This window comes from Symphodus melops (genome assembly GCF_947650265.1).
Source record: "Symphodus melops genome assembly, chromosome: 17".
Lineage (NCBI taxonomy): Eukaryota > Metazoa > Chordata > Actinopteri > Labriformes > Labridae > Symphodus > Symphodus melops.
In genome coordinates, this window is record NC_136707.1 from 23,504,403 (window position 1) to 23,524,017 (window position 19,615).

Consider the following 19,615-nt stretch of genomic DNA (forward strand, 5'->3'; position numbering starts at 1 on the left):
TGAGTGACTTCAGCAGTGAAAAGGTCACGTGACGCTCAGAGGACATGAGGCCCTGTCACCGTGTGTGTCCCCGTTTCACCGTTGAGAACGAGAGTCCAGGTCGACACCGGGCGAAGCTGCACGACCGTCCGTGTCGTCCGTCAGTGCGGTTAGCGTTAGCGTGGGAGTGTAATTAGCGATTAGCTGGGTGATTTAATGTTCTGTTATGAGTTTATGAAACCGTGAAGCGGATCACACATTTACATACGTGTCTCTGCTCTCTTGTGTTCCTGACGGTACCCACAGAGTCAGACCACCTCGGGGCCCCTCTGTCTGGTCTGAGGGGCCTTGACCTTTGACCTTTGCCCCTCTCTCCCCCCTCCCCCCTCTTTGCTTCTTCTTTCTTCTCTCTGCTTCTTTGTTGGATTGGAAGCTTTCACAGCTGAGGGAACCTCGACAGGCCGGCTCTCACGTTTGACCTGAGTCGGCGTGTTTCCGTCCCTGCAACGCCATTGGACAGGATGTTACGTTAACCGTCCTGCGTGTTGGACTGAAAACAGTCAAACACGGAGGAGAAAGACAAACGCGTTGTTCTCAAAATGGAAATGATGACACGGGAGCGAGCGAGTGAGCGAGCACATGTGGAGCGTGTTGTTTTGTCCGCCCATTCCTGACCTGTTGCCATGGTTTCACGGGAGGCTGTGGGATGGCGGGCGACATCAGTAAGGGTCAAACAAGGTCAATGTTGGTGGCTTGTTGGGGGGATGGTGTGTGTGTGTGTGTGTGTGTGTGTGTGTGTGTGTGTGCGTGCTCGGGGGTCGTGGAGGTTTTGAGGTGTGGGGAGCAGGTCTGTTTTTGTGGGCGGAGCTTGTGATTATAAGCGAGTATTGATTGAGCATCAAAGGGCTTTTCTCTCCCCGCCCCCCGAAGGCAGGTATTTTACACGCACAAAAGACTATTCACGGCCTCCTGGGGGGGCGGCTGGGGTGAGGGTGTGTGGGCGGGGTTAATTTGGGGGTTGGTTGTTGCGGTTTGATGCTCTGTTGGCGGGGGATTCTTGGATGAATAATGAGCACTTAAAGATGGACGCTGCACATTTCTGTGCGTCTCTGTTGTGTGTGTGTGTGTGTGTGTGTGTGTGTGTGTGTGTGTGTGTGTGTGTGTGTGTGTGTGTGTGTGTGTGTGTGTGTGTGTGTGTGTGTGTGTGTGTGTGTGTGTGTGTGTGTGTGTGTGTGTGTGTGTGTGTGTGTGTGTGTGTGTGTGTGTGTGTGTGTGTGTGTGTGTGTGTGTGTGTGACCTGGTCTCTAACCTGAGGCTGTTTGTCTCTCAGGACACGTTCAGGATTCACTCAGAGGACTCCTCTCACATCTCACACTCAGAAACACACACACACTCAGAAACACACACACACTCAGAAACACACACACGCACACTCAGAAACACACACACACACACACTCAGAAACACACACACACACGTTTTTGCGTCCATGCTTCTCATAAAATGTTTGAAACATTTGTCTTTGTTGATTTAAAGTTTCTAACCTCTTCTTCTTCTTCTTCTTGTCTCCTCAGGACCAGGAAGCTGCAGATCAGAAACATTCCTCCTCACCTGCAGTGGGAGGTCAGTTCCTGCTCCCCACACACACACACACACACACACACACACACACACACGTAGGTGTGACAGCACTAACACACTGACTGCATCATATCAGTGCAGCTCGTCTCAGCTGATCCCGACAGATTAGCGCGAGGCTCGTGTCTGATCTCAGCTGCCTGCTCAAAGTCGACAAGCTGATAACAACACCATCTTTGTTCCCTGGAGACGCCAGCGTGTCCTCGTTATCAACACGTGTGTGTGTGCTGGGATCCTTTCTACGACTGGATCTGAATAAAAAGTTCCTTTTCTGACGAGATGAAGCCGACAGCAAACGTTTCACTGTTGGAGTAACTGTCAGCACGCTTCAGGAACAGAAACGGCTCCGTGGAGAAAAAACACCAAAACTCAGAGATTCTTTCAGAAAGGTTTCTACGTCTGCTCCTCCGTCACCATCTAAAGCAAAACATGTCAAAAGAGAGAGAGAAACACACACACACACACATCTGTGCGTGTGTGTGTGAGACAGATTGCCTCCGCTGCTGTGGTCGTGCCGTGTTTGTCCACACGAGGGCGACGTCTCTCCGCAGCCCTGCACATCCTGAGGATCAGACGATCAATCAAAGAAACCAGAGAGATTTAAAGAGGGAATAAAAATCTGAACAAATTAAGATTAAAACCAGACCAGCCAGAAAAATCAGCTCTTTGTGTCTGCAGCTTTAAAGAATCTTTTTTAATGTACAACCTCGTCGTCCCCGACAAAGTCTGCAAAACTTTTTTCCTCTTTCTTACATTTCACACAAACCTCAACTTTTTATTAAAACTTTATTCTACTCTCTCTTCTTCTCTCTCTGTCTCTCTCTCTCTCTCTCTCTCTCTCTCTCTCTCTCTCTCTCTCTCTCTCTCTCTCTCTCTCTCTCTCTCTCTCTCTCTCTCTCTCTCTCTCTCTCTCTCTCTCTCTCTCTCTCTCTGTCTCTCTCAGGTGCTGGACGGCCTGCTGGCTCAGTGTGGGACCGTAGAGAACTGTGAACAAGGTGAGACGTCCGAGCTGCTCCATCAAGTGTCTGAAACAAAGATCCCGTCAGTCAGCTGTCTGAGACCAGAAGCTGCCTCTCTGGACCTGGATCTGGTTCAGGTCCGGTCTGACTCTTAGTTTCTGTTTTTCTTTGTGTCTCCGACAGTGAACACCGACAGCGAGACCGCCGTGGTGAACGTCACGTACGCCTCCCGGGAGCACGCCAGACAGTGAGTTCAGACGTCGTGACTTTTCCAATCTTTGTGACTGAGCGAGTTTTCACATCACTCCTAAAAAAAATAAAACTACTTCCTGTCAGTGCCTTTTCAAAATAAAACATGTTTGATGTTTAAGATGATAAAATCATGTGTGAGAAACATTGATGGTATTAAATTGGGGGTTTGGGTGGTGTCGTGTTTTACGCTCCTCGTGTGACATCTAGTGGTCATTTAGGGGAACTACAACGCAGAGTAGAGTTTGTTTTGGAGTCGAGCTTTTCAACCATTTAGAGACTGAAGCAGCGATTTGAGATCAAACCGTGTGGCGTTCGTCTCCACCGCTGTTTACAAACCAAGGCACTGTAAATGTGTCGCTTCAGCACGTCTTGTCCCGCGTCGCTCACGCCTTTAAACCTGTAAATATGGCGTCTTGAAGCAGCGGTCTGAATGGCTCAGTTGATGACTCTTGTGTTTCCTCCTCAGAGCGATCCAGAAGCTGAACGGTTATCAGTTTGAGAACAACGCCCTGCGAGTCTCCTACATCCCCGATGAGAACTCTGAGATGGAGGGGGGTCAGCGGGGGCCTGATAACGGCCGGCGCCCTGGATACGGGCCCCGAGGCGGACCCAGAGGAGGGTCCCCGAGCTCCGGGATGCCTCCCAAACCTCCGCACGCCGACATCCCTCTGAGACTGCTGGTGCCCACGCAGTACGTGGGAGCCATCATCGGGAAGGAGGGCGCCACCATCAGGAACATCACCAAACAGACGCAGAGCAAGTGAGTGCAGCGCTCGGTGGGAGGTCAGAGGTCACAGCGGGCTCACTGTCTTTAAATATCCTGATTGTTTCTGCAGGATCGACGTCCATCGTAAGGAGAACGCAGGCGCCGCCGAGAAGCCGATCAGCATCCACTCTACGCCCGAGGGCTGCTCGGCCGCCTGCCGCATGATCCTCGACATCATGCACCAGGAGGCCAAAGACACCAAGACGTAGGTTTATAAACTCACAACGAGACGTTTCCCGTTAAACGGCGGGAAGATTCTGCTCGTAGATGTTTCTTCCTCTGATCGCTGTTCGGTGCGTCTGCAGGGCCGACGAGGTTCCTCTGAAGATCCTGGCTCACAACAACTTTGTGGGACGTCTGATCGGAAAGGAGGGACGCAACCTGAAGAAAGTCGAACAGGACACAGACACCAAGATCACCATCTCACCGTAAGACACACACACACACACACACACACACCTCATGTTGAAGGACCAATCAGAGAGCTGCTCTCTTCCTGTGTGATCATGAAGGAAACCTGCTGTGTTGAAGCTTCTCTGACAACAATGCAGCAGCCAGTATGTCCTCCTTCTAACTTTAGATTCTGCTCCTGAATGCTCTGGATCTGATTGGACCAGAGAAGGTAGGCGGGGCTTTGAAGACCGTTTTGGACGCCCCTGGGTTTGTCAGATATGAGAGCAGTTATCAGGTGAACAGGTGTTGCAGCGATGGAAGCGGGCAGTGGAACTGCTTCAGATAGAAGTGATTGTACCCGAGCTAAAAAGCCTCTGCATGTTTCTAATAAGCTCCAGCAGCAGAAAGCTGCTCAAACTAGGATCAATGTTGGAGATGAAACATGGAGAGAGGTTAGAACGCAGAAAGCTTTACAGACCCATGCAGAGCTGGCTAAACACTGAAGCTACAGTGTCCACCACATGCAGAGCTGGCTAAACACTGAAGCTACAGTGTCCACCACATGCAGAGCTGGCTAAACACTGAAGCTACAGTGTCCACCACATGCAGAGCTGGCTAAACACTGAAGCTACAGTGTCCACCACATGCAGAGCTGGCTAAACACTGAAGCTACAGTGTCCACCACATGCAGAGCTGTGTGAGAGGAGGGGGCGGAGCCAGCTCTCTGTGATGTAACTTGGTGTCAGAGTTCGAACGAAGCGTCTTCACGTGGCGTTCTGTGGTCGTGTTTGCAGCCTGCAGGACCTGACGCTCTACAACCCGGAGAGAACCATCACTGTGAAAGGATCCATTGAGGCGTGCTGTCTGGCTGAGAACGAGGTGATGAAGAAGGTCAGAGAGGCGTATGAGAACGACATCGCTGCGATGAATGTGAGTCCACGCACACACACACACACACACACACACACACACACACTCTTCTGTCAGCGTCACATCTTTAATCGTCTCGTCTTCTTCTTGACAGCAACAGACTCACCTGATCCCCGGCTTGAACCTCGGAGCGCTCGGCCTCTTCCCGTCCTCCGCCAACATGCCCCCACCCCCGCCTGGAAATGCATCTTCTGGCGCCCCCTATGGGTGCTTTGGGGTAAGAAACGTTCTCTCCTAATCGGAGCGCGGTCGTCATTTGGAGTCTGAGTGAGATCTATTTTTAATTCCCTCCTTTTCTCTCTCTGTGCGTTCAGGCTCCGGAGCAGGAGACGGTCCACGTTTACATCCCAGCTCAGGCGGTGGGCGCCATCATCGGAAAGAAAGGACAGCACATCAAACAGCTGAGCCGCTTCGCCGGGGCGTCCATCAAGGTCGGACTAAAACATCAGAATGAACTCTACCACTTTATTCATCCCAGAGCAAACATTTACAAACAGACGAGTGCTGGCTCACTGACGCCCTCGTGTGGTAGCTTTGAGTAATGACACCCAGGCGGGAGGAAAAGTTCAGATAAAGTAAAAAGATGAACGAGTCACAAGAACTAAATGAACTAATCTGACATTCAGCGCACTTTTTTCCAAATGACTCGTTAATTTAAGTTTCCTCTCAGCGCTGAAGTTTAAATCAGTCGGGTTTTAAACATGTCGTCGTTGTCTCCTTCAGATCGCCCCCGCTGAAACTCCAGACTGTAAGATGAGGATGGTGATCGTGACCGGACCCCCCGAGGCTCAGTTCAAGGTCATTCAGAATTAAACCTCCTCCTACCTGTCTGACCTGTCTGACCTCCTCCTGCCTGTCTGACTCCTCCTACCTGTCTGACCTGTCTGACCTCCGCCTACCTGTCTGACTCCTCCTACCTGTCTGACCTGTCTGACCTCCTCCTACCTGTCTGACTCCTCCTACCTGTCTGACTCCTCCTACCTGTCTGACCTGTCTGACCTCCTCCTGCCTGTCTGACCTGTCTGACCTCCTCCTACCTGTCTGACTCCTCCTACCTGTCTGACCTGTCTGACCTCCGCCTACCTGTCTGACTCCTCCTACCTGTCTGACTCCTCCTACCTGTCTGACCTGTCTGACCTCCTCCTACCTGTCTGACTCCTCCTACCTGTCTGACTCCTCCTACCTGTCTGACCTCCTCCTACCTGTCTGACCTGTCTGACCTCCTCCTACCTGTCTGACTCCTCCTACCTGTCTGACCTGTCTGACCTCCTCCTACCTGTCTGACTCCTCCTACCTGTCTGACCTGTCTGACCTGTCTGACCTCCTCCTACCTGTCTGACCTCCTCCTGCCTGTCTGACCTGTCTGACCTCCTCCTACCTGTCTGACCTCCTCCTGCCTGTCTGACCTGTCTGACCTCCTCCTACCTGTCTGACCTCCTCCTGCCTGTCTGACCTGTCTGACCTCCTCCTACCTGTCTGACCTCCTCCTACCTGTCTGACTCCTCCTACCTGTCTGACCTCCTCCTACCTGTCTGACCTCCTCCTGCCTGTCTGACCTCCTCCTACCTGTCTGACCTGTCTGACCTCCTCCTACCTGTCTGACCTCCTCCTACCTGTCTGACTCCTCCTACCTGTCTGACCTCCTCCTGCCTGTCTGACCTCCTCCTACCTGTCTGACCTCCTCCTTCCATTCTTAGAGTGTTTTTTTTTTGTCTGCAGGCTCAGGGTCGAATCTACGGCAAGCTGAAGGAGGAGAACTTCTTCGGACCGAAGGAGGAAGTCAAACTGGAGACTCACATCAAGATGGCCGCCGCAGCCGCAGGAAGGGTCATCGGCAAGGGAGGGAAGACGGTGAGGACGCTGTGCTTTACACGCCACAGCTCTCTGAAGAGCACGCGCCAGAGTCTGTTTTGTGTTTTTCACTACGTTCTCCTGAAGTGACCTGAATCTGTGCGTGCAGGTGAACGAGCTGCAGAACCTGACGGCAGCTGAGGTGGTCGTTCCCCGAGAGCAGACGCCGGATGAGAATGACCAGGTCATCGTTAAGATCAACGGACATTTCTACGCCAGTCAGGTAACCTTCAGTTTGATTAGCTGACCTGAAAGGGTTAACCACGGGACTTTCTGTTGGACGGTTGTTCTCGTTTATTTCATCGTCTTCTGAAGTCAGCGCTCGCGTGCATGCATGGCGTCTGCAGGCGATATCTGTCTTAGCTTTGCTCCGTCGTTAGCATCGAGCCTCCCCACACATAGCTCACCTGTTTGTGATAGTAGGGACCATCTGCAGTTAAAACATACATGCAACCATTTGATGCCTTGCTCCAGAGTTAGCGTCAGGCTAGTTTGCATCTGCAGCCACTTAGCAGGTAACAGAACAACATGACAACATCCTTACTGTCAGGGAATCACACTCTCTGTGTGTCTCAGCTGTCGTTTGTTTTTAAGACGCTCTTCATTAAAAACCTCCCGTCTGTCCTCCAGTTGGCTCAGAGGAAGATCCGGGACATCCTGACCCAGGTCAAACACCCTCAGAAAAGCGGGATGGGCATGGGCCCCAGCCCCAACCCCGGGGGCTTCACAGAGATGGGCAGCCCCACGCAGGGGCTCAGTCAGGAAAGCCAGCCTCGCAGGAAGTGAGGGTCCCCCGCCCCCTCTGAACACGCCAAGGGGCACGACGGACAGACATACAAATGCACGGACGGATAGACCAATGAACGGACGGATACAAGAGAGCGACACACGGACCCAGCGGTAGACAGGGAGAGATATAAAAGAGGGAGGGAGTACGCCCGATCGGCGTTAAGAGAAGAAGATTCAAATCAAAAAGATGAAATGATTAAAAAAGACGAGAACAGACACCAGACGCCAGGCCAGAGGAGAGACTGAATGAGGATGGAGGGATGAAGGAAAGGAGGGAAGGAGAGAGGGAGGAGTGCGAGTCAGCGCTGCACCTGCTGCACCCCACAGGTGTAAACAACACTGTTGTTCACACCTGTCCACACAGGGGCGCTCCCTCTGTCGCCCCCCACAGACCTCTCCAGCCATCTGCACTCAGTCCTATATTTTAAGGGTGGTTTTTTAAACATAGAGATATATGTATAGAAATGTTTTATTCAGAGCTATTATTGATAGAAATGCAGTGAGGTGGAGCCGGGAGAGGGAGCAGGGAAACTGCTGCAGCGGCTCTGGGGGGAGGGGGCGAAGGGGATTGGTCTGGCGTTAGCCCCGCCCATAACTGTTCCCCCCCCCCCCTGGCCAATGAAAGTCTAGAAGAGGGGCCGCAGATGTTAACACTGCTCTTTAAATCTCTCTCCGAGTAGCGGAGGGGTTAAAAAAAAAAGAAAGGAGAAATATGAGGTTGTAAATATAATCTTCATGTAAAGTTAAGACTGCTGCGTCTGGCCGCCTTGCCTTTTTAAAGAAGGGAGTCTTCAGGTGACCTCCCGACCCCTGCTCTATGATATGTAGCCTACAGCGAGGCGGGGGCTGCGGGGGCACCGAGCAGCCCCTTCACGTTTAGCCGTGTGGCGGAAGACGCAGCGAGAGACAGTCAGAGGGGGCGTGGTCGCAGCTGGTCCTGCAGTTCTAATGCAGCGGCTTCGCTAACGTGAGAGAAACCTTCGCAAACAACCGCCAGCAGCTATGCTAGCTGGCGAGCGACCCGCACCTTAAATGGCATATTTTATATATATTATATATATATGATATGTGAGTTAGCCCGGCCCCTCGGGTGAATGTATTGAAGGCAGCGAGTCAGGTGTGAGGTTTTGCTGCACCTGTACGAATGAGTCCTGCAGTGACAGACAGACGAGGCGTGTCTGCGGCGTTCTGCTCATTGCCTCAGCGCCGACTCTCACCGCCAGTCTCCTCACGGGAGCTGAGGTCATCACTTGTGCATTAACGCCGTCTTTGTTCCAGCGGACAAAAACGCGGCGGCGTCTGATGCTCGTGTTTTGAATTAAAATGTTACGCAGACTGGTCGGGTCGAGCGCGAGAACCAAAAAGAAAAAAACAAAAAAAAGCAAAGTCTTCCAAAGCTCCTTGCCTTGAGCTCGGCGAAGGTAAAATCAGACCGAAGGGGAGTGGCTTCCTCGTTCTCTCTCCCAATCTGCCAAAGGCCTGTGGGCGGAGCCTCCAGACCCTGCCTGCGTATGATAATGAGGGGCGGGGTCTTTGCCTGGACGCTCTCGCCAAGATTAGAACAGATTAGAGAAGAAATGAAAAAGAAAAAAAACCTACCTCAGGGTAAAGTTACCTCAGTATTCCTAACTTTTTGTTGCTTGCTGGTGTTTTATATGAGAAGAAAAAAGAAAAGAAGAGCTGATAGTCCTGAATATTTTTTATTTTTTTAAAGAAAAAAGTATTTTTTTTTAGGTATTGTCTTGTTGCTTTGGTTATTTTTTTCTGTTTTTTTTTTTTTTTTGGGTGTGTTGATGTTTGAATGAGCTCAGGATGACGAGGTGGTCTCGAGAGGAAAATAAGCTGAGTGCCATTTTGCCTTTTTTGGGTGAGAAACACGCTCTCTGTCTTCCTGACGTGTGATTGGACGAGCCGTTTTTGTGGAACGGTTTGTTGGCCAATAGGGAGAGTGACCAGGAGAGGGAGGTAGTGGCGTGCACACGGTGGCTGAACGTGCAGTTTATACCTGGACACTGATTGGCTGTTTCTTAAAGACCACGTCGAGTGCAAACAGGTTTTTTACTTCCTGGTCTAAGAACTTGATTCTTCCTGAGGCTGCACGGGACTCTTCGCCGCAATACGGCTTTTACAAAACAGCGGGAAAGTCAGACGGAGCTGTGGCGCTGTATTCTGCAGCTCCGTGCAGATCAGACGAAACAAAGAAAATACGTTTCCTGAAACAGAAATGGCATTTTTTGAAGCCACAGGATTTCGCTGCACGCCGCTTCAGACCCACCCTGTGCACCTAAGCCCCTCCCTCTCCTGCCTTACTGTGATGACATCATCATGAAGCGCCAAACTTTATCACAGGGCTTTTAAGTGTTCGAGAGGTTTCAGCAGTGTGACTGCATGTGGAGACAGGAGAGGGCGTTCTACCTACACACACACACACACACACACACACACACACACACTTAACACACACACACACACATCTGAACTAGCTCTGACTTCTCTGAATGTGAATATTTATTAACCGTGCACTGACCACGACACCTCAGACGCTCCCTGTTGGCTACGCGTGTGCTTGCTGTATGTGTGAAGGAGAGTGTGTGTGTGTGTGTGTGTGTGTGTGTGTGTGTGTGTGTGTGTGTGTGTGTGTGAAGGAGAGTGTGTGTGTGTGTGTGTGTGTGTGTGTGTGTGTGTGTGTGTGTGTGTGTGAAGGAGAGTGTGTGTGTGTGTGTGTGTGTGTGTTCTGTTGTTTTAAATGTTCCTTTCTGTCAGGGGATGTGGTTGGGTGAAACTTTAAAAAAAAAAGCAGAAAAAAGTAGGACGAGACGCTATGGCCCTCCGTTTGAGCTCCACGCGAGCGAGAAGGAGAAATCGAGAAAATGTGAAGCAAAAAAAAAAAAAGAAAAGAAAAGCAAGAGTTTAAAAACGACGTCAACACATCCGAGAAATAGATAAAAAAAACCCTGTACATACGACGAGAGGAAAGGAGAACATCGTACTTTTGTATTTTTGGAGAAAAAAGCTTAAAAATCAAAGTGGGAAACGCCGTCGAGAGGAAAGACTGCGCCAAGTCACGGAAGGACACTGCCAGATAATCTTTTTAACAGGCTCCTCCCACCAGCTCGCCATCAAACAGGAAAACATCTATTCTAACGTGTTTGTGCTTCCATTTTTGTCCAGAGGCGGAAACTTCGTAGTCGAACCTCGCCCGTGCAAAGTTTCCATCTCGATCCGAACCATAGAGCTCGCTTCACAACCGCCAAGACAGACTCTTTAGGACCCCCGACTCAGCCTGCCATCGCTCGCCATTCAATCCTTTGTTTGGTTTTTATCGATGAAACAGCAAGATTTATTAGGACGTGACATCTGCGGACGCACTGCTGCACCGGCTAAACGTGAGCAGCGTCCAACAAAAAACAAAAAAACAAGCAACTGAGACCCTCCTGACCCTCCCGGGGAGGAGCGGAGGGAGGAGCTCTGATTGGTCTCCTCCCGGGGAGGAGCGGAGGGAGGAGCTCTGATTGGTCTCCTCCCGGGGAGGAGCGGAGGGAGGAGCTCTGATTGGTCTCCTCCCGGCTCCGTCAGGACAGTGAGATGTTTTGATTTCATTTTGTTATAAAATAAAAAAGAAGAAAAGATCATTTCATTTTTGGAGCGGGGCGGGAACGTCAGGGTCCCTCGCCCTCTCTCGCGCTGGTCTCCATCGTGTTCGTTTTCTCACTTCTGTTCGAAGACCTTCGATTTTTCTTTTCATTAACCGCCTTCGATTTCTTTACATTTTTACGATTGATGTTCTGACTCTTATTTTGAAAAAACAAAAACAGAAAGTAGTTGATTCTGTTTCCTTTAGTTTTGAACGCACAGATCGATGAAGAGATCGGCTACTAAACGCTCACTAACCTGTAGCTCCGAACACGACAGTCACTGTGCCAAAGACGCCGGAGGACGCCGCTCCAACATGCAGAATTAACCACCGGAGGCGTCGGCACGCAGGTGCTCGTCTGACCTCCTCGTTTCGAGACATTGCACTCTTAAACACACGCGCTCCATGCTGCGTCACACACGCGGGCGGAAGTCTTTTCTCACACGATGGACCTGGTCTACATCAGATCAGGGTCTTCGTCTCTTCCTCCCCCCCCCCCCCCCCCTACCCTGAACTCTCTGAATCCTCTGTCCTGGATTTATGCAACTTTAGTGACGTATTGTTTTCACAGCAGGACAGAGGTCGTCGGTGTGAGCGCCACACACTGTAAAAAAAAAATAATAAAAAAATAAATATAGTTTCTACACTCGAGAACTTATGCATCAAACTTTCGTGTTGAATGGTTAAAAGACTGTTCGAGAGACGACGTCAGAGCAGGTTTCAGTTTCCTCCCTCGCCCTGTCGGCGTCGTCGGGCTGCAGAGAAACTTCCCAGACTGCTTCTCTGCAGCCTGACGCTTCGTCGACGCCGCAGAACGACCTCGAGCAGACGGAAGTCTCTCTGGCGTCGTCGTCTTTTTAAAGATTGGAAGAGTTTATTTTGGGTGATCGCATCTTGTCCCGCTTCTTGTTTGTGGCGGCAGAGCTCAGCTCCACTTTGAGACGCTCACAACACGTAGCTCCGCCCCCCCCCCGACAGACGCCGACGCAGACGGACAAACGGAAGGACTCGCAGGTCTCTTCGTGAAAACCCCCCCTCAAATTAGAAACTTCTTATAGGAGGATGAAAACTACCAGACCTCTTGTCACATGACTAGGAACGCTACCTCAAAACAAGAAAGCAAACTCAGCCGGAAGATAGTTTCTCCGATTTCCTTTGACGACAAACGGACAGGAGCGAACGACGGACAGGAAAACAACGGACAGTCGATGTTACAGTCGCCATTTTAGTTTTCTCCACTCTTTAATTTATTTTTGTTTTTTGAACTCGTACCTCTCCCGCTCAGAGACGGGACTGTAAAAAAAAAACCGCATACGAAAAAAAAAACATTTAAAAAAGACAAAAAAAACCTCGGACACATCGTGGCGTGGGGCACCGCGGGCAGCCGGGTCGAGGACTTCAGCGACCTGATTGGTCCACACAAGCCCCAACAACGTGTCCCGACGGCTCCGGGATCCGTTTGTGTTTGAATTCAGACGCTCAGAGTTCAAAACGGCGGATTTCTGAACCTGAGTCGGACCACTTAAATTACCCACAATCCTCCTCGCTGCTCCGCCCCGCCGCTCCACGCCTCCTTCCTGTGATTTCACCGCCTGAATCGAGGGGCACGACACCTGTAACCATGTAATTGTTTTGTTGATCTACCTCTTGGGGGAAAATAGGTAAATGGTATTTTTTTTCTTCTTCGGAAAAAGGATGCTAAAAACGACAAAAAAAAAAAAGAAAGTTTGCTCGACAGAAAGACGTAAATAAATAAATATAGGTAAACGAATAACTGGGTAGCGGCATCTCCATATACTGTAGTGAATAGTTTATTAAAGGAAAAACTTCTTCCAAAGATGATTCTGTTTTCTTTCTTTTTCGATTTTAAATCTTAACGTGGGAGACGCAAACATGTTTAACTTTCTTCTTTCATAATTAAAAAAAAACAAAACAACGTAAATGAGATTTCTTTTTTCTTTTTCGCTCATGTCATTAAAAAATATCTTTACACTTTAGTAACTTCCTGTTTTATTTCGCTCTTTTTGTTTCCATGACAGCAGATTGTATCTCTTGTGTTCGGGTGCATTTAGCGTTTTTTTTTTTCTTTCTCTCTGTGAAAAGCCGACATGAGTTAGAGCGCCCTGCGAGGACCTTCTTCACTGATCCATGATCTGTTTTCACCTCTGACGACTCGTTTGAGAAGCAAAAAAAGGACCTGTTGTTGTTTTTAGTGACCGTGGTGGGGGCGCCGCAGGCGGGAGGCGGGGACGACCACACTCGCCTGATCCGAGCTCGGATATTAAACTCAGCTGCTGAGAGGTCAGGCGTGTGCAGCGTTCCTCCCTCCACCAGGCGGCGCCCTCGGTCTTTACAGTATATGGACTTTCACCCTCTGCCTGCCTGATTCCTTTAGTCCTCATCAACACTTGTTTTAAACTTCTTGTAAACAAAACAGAGCATAGATATGAATGTGTTATTAAAGATGAGAAAACGGACGCTCCGCCTCCTGTTGTTCTTTTTAAAACAGTTTTTCTTTCAGGCGCCGTTTTCCGAGCTCGTCCGGAGCGTCTGCAGAACAGGAACAGAAAATGCATCTGTCTTTAAACCCCCCAATCATGAGAGACGTCCATCCTCTCCATCTTCTGCCTGCTCCACTTTTCAGAAAATGTGTGCTCAAACAGGCCGTTTGGAGATGTTCCCTTCATGACATCACAAAGGGCAGTAGCCCCTCCCCCAGGTGGGTGACACTCCCACAGCTAGGTGTTTGTTCTGCCCTCTGAGTCTGCCTTCTCAGCGTAAACAATAGGACATGGAGCCAGAAAGCAGCAAGTACACCCGAGGCCTTCCAGAGAGGGGGCGTGGTCAGACACAGCTCATTTACATATTTAAAACTACAGACACAGAAACAGCCTGTTCTGAGCAGGGCTGAAATAGAGGGGTTTATAGACATGATCAAATACAGGATCAGAGTGGATTTACAACAACACACTTCACACACATGATGAAGAGGAGCGAGGACACTTTCACCTGAAGAAGAGGAGGAGATCATGTGACCTTTAATAAAACCTTTTCTTTTTCTGAGGCCTGAAAATCAATTATTGTGTGTCAGATAATATATTAAAGATAACATCTTTACCTGAAGGGGATTTCTTTGACACTTTTTAATGTAAATACAAACATTACCTGCTTTAAACTTTATTAAAGTTAAAGCTTCAGATGTCAGATTAAGATTCGTCTTCTCTTTTATAACAGCTTAAACTTTAATGTTTATATTTTCTCAGCATAAAATGAATATTGAATGAGGTAAATGTGTTTTGTATTAATCTCGCCACTGGAGGGCGCCAGTGTCTCAGAAGCTTCTCCGGCTCTGCATGCTGAGGGATGATGACGCCCTCTTGTGGTGAAACCCGGCCACCGCAGCTTTAAATACAGGACCCGCTTTTATTTAACTCATAGCGACAGTTTTAAAGATCTAATTACAAAATAAAAATACGATTGCAAATTTTTAAAATCACAAATATTTATTAATCACTTTACAGCAATATTTACACAACGTGTCCTGAAACATTCATGTGAAAGTGAAACGAATCAAATCTAAACAGAAAATGAATTCAATGAAACGGCGGGAAAACAAATTACATTTCCGGTATGAGGCTGTGTTAAAATGATTGTTCTGGATGGTTGAATTAGTCGGTCAAAGGTGAACCCTCAGAGGAGACGTCTTTGTTTGGGAAAGCTGCAGGATCTCTTCAGAATCCTTTAATTTCATTTAGTTTAATTTCTGCGCACGTGAAGTCCAAACACAGTTTATGGGACATTTAGAGACCTCAAACTGTCTTCAAGCAGCTCATTAATATTCAGTCTGTGTTACCGACGACACGAGGACACAAACCTTCACTAAAGAATAACTTCTGAAGATGCTGCTGCTAAGACTTTAATCTTTCTGTCTTAATCTTTAATCTAAATGTAAGACTTTCATGTCGGGGCTCCAGCAGCGCGAAGTCTGGTAGCTGGAGAGCTGCCAGTTCATTTACCGAGCACTGCCGAGGTGCCCTTGAGCAAGCCACCCCCCCTCCCTCCCTCGCTGTGGTCTTCAGACTTCTGAATAAAAGCAGGTTGACTTTTATTCTTCATGCTGAATGACAGTTACAAACTTGTTTCCCTCCTGTGAGTTTCAGTTTGCAGCCTGTGTGGAGCAGTGCTGCCCCCTGCTGGCCAACACTCGTTATTCATTACAGTCACCCTCTATAAAACTAAACATTAACTTTCTATGTTCTGTTCATGACTCCTCATGAAGTCCAAAACTAAAACATCTACTTTAACAAAAACTACTTTTAGTTTTTCACACCTGCAGAAAACTCCAGAAGGAGCGTTCAGGCTTTCATTCAGACTTCGACCTCATCGTGGCGCCGTGTCGCCGACTCTGCTGCTTATTGCTAATTGTGTTTATTTGTTGAAGGTTTGGTCGGTCGGTGACGCCCTCCGACGTTTATTGAATATTTGATGGATTTTTGTGATTTAAATTGATCCCTGATTGTTGGCAGATTTTTTTTTTTTAAAAAGGCACCAGAGAGTCCAGACCCTGAAGGTCGCCAGGCGTTATTTGAAGGTTAAACTTGATGTTCGAGAGCGTTCGTACTTCCTGTCACTTCCCGGCCCTCAGGTTCTCGTCTCTCATTGGTTCTCCTGCTGGAAAGATCTGAGGGTTCTCCGACAGAGTCACTCTGACCTTCTTCTTCTCCTTGAACCTCCCGGAGTGAGACACCTTCACGTGGCGCCCCCTGCTGCCTGTCGATTTGTCCACGATTCTTTCCAGCCGGGCGTCAAGCTCGGGGTCCTCTGGGTGGGCGGCGGCGGCGGCGGCGGCTCCCGTGGCGGTGATGGACCCGTGCTGAGACGAGGAGGAGTTAGAGATGGACTCTGCTGGGATTTCATAGAGAACCTTCGGCTGAGACTTTTTCCTCCTCAGGAAGGTCAGCTTCCACCAGCCGGGAGACGGGTCGGCCATGATGGATGTTTGGAGGGCTGAGGACAGAAGAAGAAGAGGACGGTTAGCGGACATGAACATTCTGACCTCGTCCTGCAGGTCAGCAGCTGATGGCGGCGAGGCCTGAGGCACGTTTTGAATATCAGCTGAGCAAACAGAAACTGAAGCACATTGTTTGATCGTCCCTTTTCTTCTCTCTCTCTCTCTCTCTCTCTCTCTCTCTCTCTCTCTCTCTCTGTGTGTTTGATGAAGCTGTGATACGCTCCGTTTACGCCCATCATTGTTCCGCTCTCTTTTTGTCTCTTTTGATTCTGTTCCACTTTGAAGTGACGGCGAGGGCGAGTATCGACTTCAGGAGCGCTCTGTGTTTGACCTCGAGGAATCTCAGAGACGGAGTCGGCACCATGTTTTCCTTCGGCGTGACGTCCAGAGAGCGGACGATGACGTGCAGCGAGGTGCTGAGGTCGGACTCAAACCCACGCCGTTCGACATAACCACCACGCCATCTGCTGCACCTTTAATATATCTGACTTTCAGACGGCAGCAGGAAACATGTCAAACTTAAAGCGTCTATAAAAGATCTTATTGTGTCACACTGACACCTGCTGTTTAAAATGAGTACTGCAGTTTATTTCCCTGCGACGTCTCACATGAGGGAAGGAGGACTTTATTCTGTTGATGAGATTTCTGACTGTCGTGGTCATGGAGTCCAGGCAGGCGGGGGACAGACAGGAAGTTGAGACAGACTGGGGGACGGACAGGAAGTTGAGGCAGGCGGGGAACAGACAGGAAGTTGAGGCAGACGGGGGGGGACAGACAGGAAGTTGCGGCAGACGGCGGGGGACAGACAGGAAGTTGAGGCAGATGGGGGACAGACAGGTAGTTGAGGCAGACGGGGGACAGACAGGAAGTTGAGGCAGACGGGGGGGACAGACAGGAAGTTGAGGCAGATGGGGGACAGACAGGAAGTTGAGGCAGACGGGGGACAGGCAGGAAGTTGAGGCAGACGGGGGGACAGACAGGAAGTTGAGGCAGACGGGGGACAGACAAGAAGTTGAGGCAGACGGGGGACAGGCAGGAAGTTGAGGCAGACGGGGGGACAGACAGGAAGTTGAGGCAGACGGGGGACAGACAGGAAGTTGAGGCAGACGGGGGACAGGCAGGAAGTTGAGGCAGACGGGGGGACAGACAGGAAGTTGAGGCAGACGGGGGACAGACAGGAAGTTGAGGCAGACGGGGGACAGACAGGAAGTTGAGGCAGACGGGGGACAGACAGGAAGTTGAGGCAGACGGGGGACAGACAGGAAGTTGAGGCAGACGGGGGGACAGGCAGGAAGTTGAGGCAGACGGGGGACAGACAGGAAGTTGAGGCAGACGGGGGGGACAGACAGGAAGTTGAGACAGACTGGGGGACGGACAGGAAGTTGAGGCAGACTGGGGGACGGACCGGAAGTTGAGACAGACTGGGGGACGGACAGGAAGTTGAGGCAGACGGGGGGGGACAGACAGGAAGTTGAGGCAGACGGGGGACGGACAGGAAGTTGAGGCAGACGGGGGGACGGACAGGAAGTTGAGGCAGACGGAGGGGGACAGACAGGAAGTTGAGGCAGATGGGGGACAGACAGGAAGTTGAGGCAGACGGGGGACAGACAGGAAGTTGAGGCAGACGGGGGGGACAGACAGGAAGTTGAGGCAGATGGGGGACAGACAGGAAGTTGAGGCAGACGGGGGACAGGCAGGAAGTTGAGGCAGACGGGGGGACAGACAGGAAGTTGAGGCAGACGGGGGACAGACAGGAAGTTGAGGCAGATGGGGGACAGACAGGAAGTCGGGGGCATCCATCAACCATTTAGTCTTACGTCTCTTCCTCTTCCTGGTTTGACTGGGATTTGATCTGATTCTCACAGTTAAAATGCACAAGATGCTTTGAAGGGCAACGACAGTGAGGGACATCAGATGGGGCGCAGGTTCGAATCCGACCTGTGCCTCCATCTCTCTCTGATGTCTGACTCCATCAAGTCTGGAAATAAAAGCCCCAAAGTAACAGAAGAAACCTGAGACGTCAGATTTGGAGGAGTCGACTCGTGTTCTGTAAAGGTGGACTGAGGGAACGTGAGGTCACCGTGAGGTCACCGTGAGGTCACCGTGAGGTCACCGCAGGAACAACAGCTGTCGTGACGACGCAGCGTCTGACACGCAGGTCAGATTTGAACCCGGCAGGTGTGAGCGTGGCTGGTTGTCCTATTTTTCCCGTTTGGCATCGTGGGTGGCTGGAGAGAGAGGCGGGGCTACACCGCGAACAGGTCACCAGCCAATCACAGAGCTGGCATATAAAAACTGAGCCGAACCTACGTCAAGGTCAGATTTAAGTCACCAATTAACCTGCGGCGCACGTGTTCGGACTGTGGGAGGAAGCTGGAGGAGGAAGAAGAACACGCAAAAACTCCACACAGGAAGTGTCTCTGTCCAACGGGGATTCAAACCAGGAACCTCCTCGCAGTGAAGTAACCACACGGCGCCAGCGTGCAGCCGCTCAGCAAGCCGAGGAAACACAAACAATGAGTTGAGTGTGTGTGTTGCCCCGCTCGCCGACACTTTGACCTTCAACTCTTCCAGAAACGTGTCGTAAAAGAAGAAGCTGGACTCACCTGGAGTTTGAAGCAGACGTCTCTCCAGCCGTGTGTCAGGATCGATGCTCGGCTTGCTCACCTCCTCAGACAAGCGCGCTCTGTGAAGCTGCGTCCCGCTCAACTCAGTGACGGACGGCGAGCGTGTTTAAAAGCTGAACTATCAGTGTGAGGAGGCCGGTTAATGATAAACCAGCAGAGCGTGCGTCTCACCTGACTGAGTCCCCGATGCTTCACTGAAACTCCGGGATCCATTTGATCATCGACAGACTCCAGACGTGGACGTGAAGCGTCATCAGAGCAGCGAGCTCGGAGGCTGATGGAGGTCGGAGGCTGATGGAGGTCGGAGGCTGATGGAGCTCGTGGTCGTTGACTCTTCTGCAGAGTTTAGAAGTTTCTCCTGAAGCTGGAAGTTTACAGTTCAGACAGCTGAGGAGACTGACTCTGCTCATCCATGCTCCCTCGTCCCCGTCCTCTCTCTCTCTCTCGTCTGTGTGTCTGTGTCCTCCTGCCTGCTGAGACACAGGTGCTGTGGTTAGCCCCTCCCTCTGACTACACACACACACACACACACACACACACACACACACACACACACACACACTCTGTCAGGTGTGACAGAGCAGGTGAGCACTCAACAGTCCAACCTTTGACACAGTTAATCCAAACTTCTGATTCAACATGTCAGGGATAAAAAGCTCCGCCCGAGTTTGAAATAAATCTTTTAATTATTTGCATTTGAATGAGACGGCTGAGAGGAGACGTCATGCAGCAAAGGCCTGAGACTGGATTCAAAACCCAACGAGGACGACAGACTCCTAACCTCTC

The 19,615-nt window shown here is 50.3% G+C and overlaps 2 protein-coding genes and 1 long non-coding RNA gene across 4 annotated transcripts in view; 2 read left to right on the plus strand and 1 right to left on the minus strand.

The window, feature by feature from the left end:
• The window catches only part of igf2bp1 (insulin-like growth factor 2 mRNA binding protein 1), a 34,718-nt gene extending 25,428 nt beyond the window's left edge, over positions 1 to 9,290 (plus strand). Inside the window, exons 3-15 of one of the 2 annotated variants that reach the window (XM_079366406.1) lie at positions 1,554 to 1,602; positions 2,561 to 2,612; positions 2,760 to 2,823; positions 3,295 to 3,588; positions 3,665 to 3,799; positions 3,900 to 4,022; positions 4,782 to 4,917; positions 5,012 to 5,134; positions 5,232 to 5,348; positions 5,641 to 5,715; positions 6,637 to 6,768; positions 6,878 to 6,991; positions 7,399 to 9,290. In XM_079366406.1, coding sequence (XP_079222532.1) covers positions 1,554 to 1,602; positions 2,561 to 2,612; positions 2,760 to 2,823; positions 3,295 to 3,588; positions 3,665 to 3,799; positions 3,900 to 4,022; positions 4,782 to 4,917; positions 5,012 to 5,134; positions 5,232 to 5,348; positions 5,641 to 5,715; positions 6,637 to 6,768; positions 6,878 to 6,991; positions 7,399 to 7,554 — 1,570 coding nt within the window. In that variant the 3' untranslated portion in view covers positions 7,555 to 9,290. The remainder of the gene's footprint in view (positions 1 to 1,553; positions 1,603 to 2,560; positions 2,613 to 2,759; positions 2,824 to 3,294; positions 3,589 to 3,664; positions 3,800 to 3,899; positions 4,023 to 4,781; positions 4,918 to 5,011; positions 5,135 to 5,231; positions 5,349 to 5,640; positions 5,716 to 6,636; positions 6,769 to 6,877; positions 6,992 to 7,398) is intronic. The other variant, XM_079366407.1, reaches the window with a different exon arrangement.
• A 441-nt stretch (positions 9,291 to 9,731) lies between these two features.
• LOC306838337 lies at positions 9,732 to 10,459 on the plus strand. Its single transcript, XR_013781072.1, has 2 exons — positions 9,732 to 10,226; positions 10,261 to 10,459. It is a non-coding gene; the product is annotated as an uncharacterized lncRNA (long non-coding RNA).
• Positions 10,460 to 15,245: 4,786 nt separating this feature from the next.
• On the minus strand, positions 15,246 to 18,856 carry LOC306838483 (proline-rich protein 15-like protein A). The gene is made up of 2 exons (XM_079366684.1): positions 18,809 to 18,856; positions 15,246 to 16,198 (listed from the first exon to the last, which is right to left on the minus strand). The coding sequence occupies exon 2, from the start codon at positions 16,179 to 16,181 to the stop codon at positions 15,819 to 15,821; it is 363 nt and encodes a 120-aa protein (XP_079222810.1). The 5' UTR covers positions 16,182 to 16,198; positions 18,809 to 18,856; the 3' UTR covers positions 15,246 to 15,818.
• Positions 18,857 to 19,615: the final 759 nt, after the last annotated feature.

What these genes read in the sequence shown, in the direction of transcription:
- LOC306838483 (XM_079366684.1), bottom strand. Translation starts at nt 16,181, where the DNA reads ATGGCCGACCCGTCTCCCGGCTGGTGGAAGCTGACCTTCCTGAGGAGG.